The sequence below is a fragment of the Trypanosoma grayi genome (assembly GCF_000691245.1).
Source record: "Trypanosoma grayi strain ANR4 Tgr_1245_V1, whole genome shotgun sequence".
Classification (NCBI taxonomy): Eukaryota; Euglenozoa; class Kinetoplastea; order Trypanosomatida; family Trypanosomatidae; genus Trypanosoma; species Trypanosoma grayi.
In genome coordinates, this window is record NW_008826864.1 from 89 (window position 1) to 4,228 (window position 4,140).

Consider the following 4,140-nt stretch of genomic DNA (forward strand, 5'->3'; position numbering starts at 1 on the left):
CCCCAAAATGATACCTTCACTCCCTGGCGGAGAACAACAAAAAAAAAGAAATTACAACAAAGGAAGAAAAAAAAAGTGAGTAGCCACCAAACGCCAAAACGCCTTGCAAATGTGAAAAATGGACAATCAGAGAAAAAAAAATCGAAAAAAATTATAACTTCCTTTGACAATAAAGGTGTTTGCTTCGGTGTCTTCGTGCGCCTATATTTATCTGTTCACTCATCTTTAATTAGTTCCTATTCCTGCGCACGGGTCATTCTTTCGTTGTGCCCCCTCCCTCCTTCCCTCCCCTTCTGCCAGCTGCCCCTCGCCTCGGTGACGAATGTGGTATTTGTCTTCTCCTCTCCAGGCGGGACCCTAAAGGGGGACAAAAGTCATAGTCTTGCGCAGTGCGACTCCCAGTGCTGTAAATCCGGGGTTTGCCGCAGTTGCGTATTATTATTATTTTCTTTTTTTTTTTCCTTTTCTTTTTTTTTGTGTGTTTGTGTGTGTGTGGTGGGTCCTCCTTCATGGTTCGCTTCACGCTGGTTGGTTCCCTCCGCAATGCTTTTCTCATTTGCTTCGGGATTTCTTCTTTCACGGTGATTGCCAATAATCACGGCCGTGGTATGTGTAGTTGTATAGGGAATTTTTTTTTCTGCCTTTTCACGCACGTGTTCTACCTCGCTGCGGCTGGATGGCGTTTGCTGCTGCATCCTCTGGTGAGTGGGTTGACGCATCGGCCAATACTCACCCGTCGCTCGCGTCATTTGCACTCCTCGCGTGGCGCGCCTCACATATCATGAGCCGCACGTACGCGCTGGAGCGTGAAGCGCAGCAGAACGCCTCTTCGGAGGCGACGTGCTTACGTGCTGCTCCAGCTGTGTTGTTTGGGGTGCGTATAAGATCATGCGAGAACGCTGAGGAAGGCTTGCAAAGCGTCGCTCTGGAACGGCCTATGCGGCGCCCTGACGTCCTCGTAAAGTTGATGCAGTCCCCAACAGTAGACGCAGAAGTGGAGACTGACATTTACGATGTAGTGGAGCGTGCTCGCCAGTGTCTACATGACGCTTGCGTGCTTCTTCAGGATTCTTCTTCACGAGGAAGTCCTAAACGGGCATTATCGAGCGGCGAAGCTGATGGTGGTGTTCAATATTCCTCTTCTAGTGGTGTTGATGGGAACAGAGTTGCTGAGAATACGCAGCCTTGCGAAGGTTTGTGCTCTCCAACAAACATGGATGGCACGCAGTGGCATACTGCTCCTATGTACAGCAGTGAAGAGGGCACAAGCGTGTTCAGTGGTGATCCTCAACATCGCATTATTCTTCCGAGAAACCGAGGTACTGTAGGTAGTCTTCAAGAGGCCAAGATGAAGCTACAGTTTGTTATAGGAACAGCATTTTCGTGTCCGTGTGAAGCACTGATGATGGCTTTTCAGTTTGTCATCGCGGAGGCATTGGAGAGATTCCCGCGCCCCATCGAAGCATGTTGCGGGGTCTTGAAGTGCCTCGCTCCGATAGATTTAGCAGATGCTGCAACATCTGCGGCTTCGACAGATGGTACAGGGCGAAAGCCGAAGATGACAGATAGCTTTCTTTACGCCGTTGAAGGCACACCCGTTACATCTAGTTTGGCCGATGTACTCTTGTCTCATAGTGAGGAAGGTACCACGGAGATGAAGTGGTTTGTGTGCCCTTCCCCTGCAGCAGCGTTGCCGAGCCTCGCACGCTTCCTCTCTCGTGAATTACCAGAGGAGCTTGAAGCGTTGCAGGGGACAGGAAGTGCGTATGTGTCTCCCATGTCCTCCCTACCGACTCCGTCTCTCTGCCGCCGGAGAGGTATGGGCTTGTTGAGAAATCGTATGAGGAGCGGCGACGTCTTGGACAAGGAGCAATCAAGTGCAGACGAAGGGGCGAGTGACGATACACCGTCACAGATATTGTGGGACGCCCTCTGCCGTTGTAGTCTTGTTCTCCCACAGTCGGTGTGCGCCAGCCGCCGTGAGGTGCTGTATCACGTATTCACCGAGGTGGGAGAGGTGCCTCAGTATTATCACATCCTTTCCATTTGCCCCGACCTCCTGCGTGCACACCATATTGCGTATCAGTACGTTTTCTTTGAAGAGGGTCCGTTGCCTATATGTGAACGGCTTATGGTCGCCCTTATGACAGCCAGTCGTCAGAAATGTGAATACTTGGTCTGTCGCTTTGGAGCCCTTCTGATGCGTTTCGCCAAGAAGCAGCAGTCCAGTGACATCGAAGCAGAGACGTGGTTACTGCAAGGACCACCACCAAAGCTAAAGGCACTTCAGCGCTTTATTGGCATTTCCACTCATGTTCCCTGGCAAATGACGGAGTATGATATTCGTGAAGCCATGAACGCTGGGTGGAGTGTCCCCGGTCTCATCCAGGTTTCGACCATCGTGGCGGAAACACTCTCCTTGTGTAGCTTTGTAATGGGACTCTTCGTTCCGAATGATGCATGGGCGTTGGTTGCAATACCCACCCCGCTCATGAATTCTCTCTCATCATGCCCGACTCTCGGCCAGGAGCACTCCCACCAAAGCGGTATTGACTTTACGAGATACACCGGCGTCGACAATATTGTTAGTGAAAACCGCATTAAAGGCTCCTCAGGTAACGTCTCTGCGCTGTGGAGTGGAACATTCAACTGGCACGAGCACGGTGGCACCCTTATGGAGCAGTACTATCCGGGAGCTGCAGCACTCATCAGCACGGAACTCGACGCCTTCTCTGCTGTTGTGCGACAGTTAAATCAGTTGGACTGCGTTGGTCTCACAACCCCTGAGTATAAACCTGCCTACGCCTTTCATTCCTTGAAACTGTATGTGCAGAATATCATTGGCTGCATGACAGACGGTTATAAATACAATAGTATAAACCAGGTGCTTCGCCGTCCAGCCAAGTTAATAGCGCAAAGCTGTACCATGCGCCCGGAAACAATGTCGGCCTCTCAAGTACGTTTGTGGGCGCAATCAAGTGGGGACTCTGCAACTGCTTCCAATGATGTTTCCTTGCCGACACAACCCACAGTGGATGCGGTGGAAAAGCAACATCAAGTTGATCAGGGTGCGAAGGAGCAGGAGCAGCAGCTCATCGATTCACTCATTTCTAACCGGGCCCCGTTCACTTTGACTATTCCTGGCGATGCGTCTGGGCGGCGCCAGCAGCCCAAAAAAGAAATCCTAGAAACTTCTCTTCATCTTCATGAGGAGCGACTCATATTTCTTCTTATATTGGCTACAATGGAGGCGCGGAAAGAAGGGTTGCTGTCCCTTCTCCTTTATCCAATCTGGGTGCTCCTTAACAATATGTAGGGGGTGTTGGTAAATTTGGCGAATTTGGGACGTAGGTGCTGAACAGGTGTAGTAATGCCAAGAAAGGGGCAAACTGTGGGGGTGATGTTTGTGAGAGCTTTGCATCTGCTTCTTAAAAGGAGGTGAATGTGAGGAGAAAAAAAAGACTGAGCGAGAAAGAGAGAAAGAGAGAGAGAGAGAGAGAAAAAAAGAGCCGTCTAAAGACCTCTTTTGTATTAGGGCACACAAATACCCCTATCGGGGTGGATTTATCGTGATGCCTCCGTTTTGGTGAGCGGAGATTGTAGAAGATAGGTGATGAGAGCGTCTGTGCAGTGTTGACTCGCCACCCTGCCTTTTCCCCTTTCCTAATGCATGCGGTCGTGTGTATGTGGTGCACTACTCTTTTTTTGGTTCCCGTAGGTTTATGGAAGTGGTTCTGACTGTTTGTGTTTGGCCGGTCATGCGGTGTGTGTATTGTTCTACTATAGGCGCCATCTCCTCTTCTCTCTGGCAGTGCTGTGCGTCCTGAGCTCGGTAGTACCAACCCTTAGCCAGCAGCAGTGAGCGGGACGGGGTCGTGAAGACGTTTAGTCCTGTGAACCACTGTGGGTTGATTCTTCCCCGTTACTTGTTACGCCCTTTTTTTTCTTTCGTTCTGTCTCTTTTTCCCCCTTCCCTGGCGTTAAAGATAAGCTAGTGAATTGAGCACCGGCAGCTATCCACAGCGTGTATCGTCACGTGCTAAAAAAAAAGCGTAAGCTGAGTGGTGGAGTGCGAGAGACTGACACAGGCCAATAGAAAAGGACCAACAGGCACGTCTATATATATATATATCTATATCT

The 4,140-nt window shown here is 50.2% G+C and overlaps 1 protein-coding gene across 1 annotated transcript; it reads left to right on the forward strand.

The window, feature by feature from the left end:
- Positions 1–676: 676 nt before the first annotated feature.
- DQ04_12451000 (hypothetical protein) lies at positions 677–3,316 on the forward strand (the record flags this gene model as incomplete). Its single annotated transcript, XM_009316746.1, has 1 exon — positions 677–3,316. The coding sequence occupies one exon, from the start codon at positions 677–679 to the stop codon at positions 3,314–3,316; it is 2,640 nt and encodes an 879-aa protein (XP_009315021.1).
- Between the last annotated feature and the right edge of the window lie 824 nt (positions 3,317–4,140).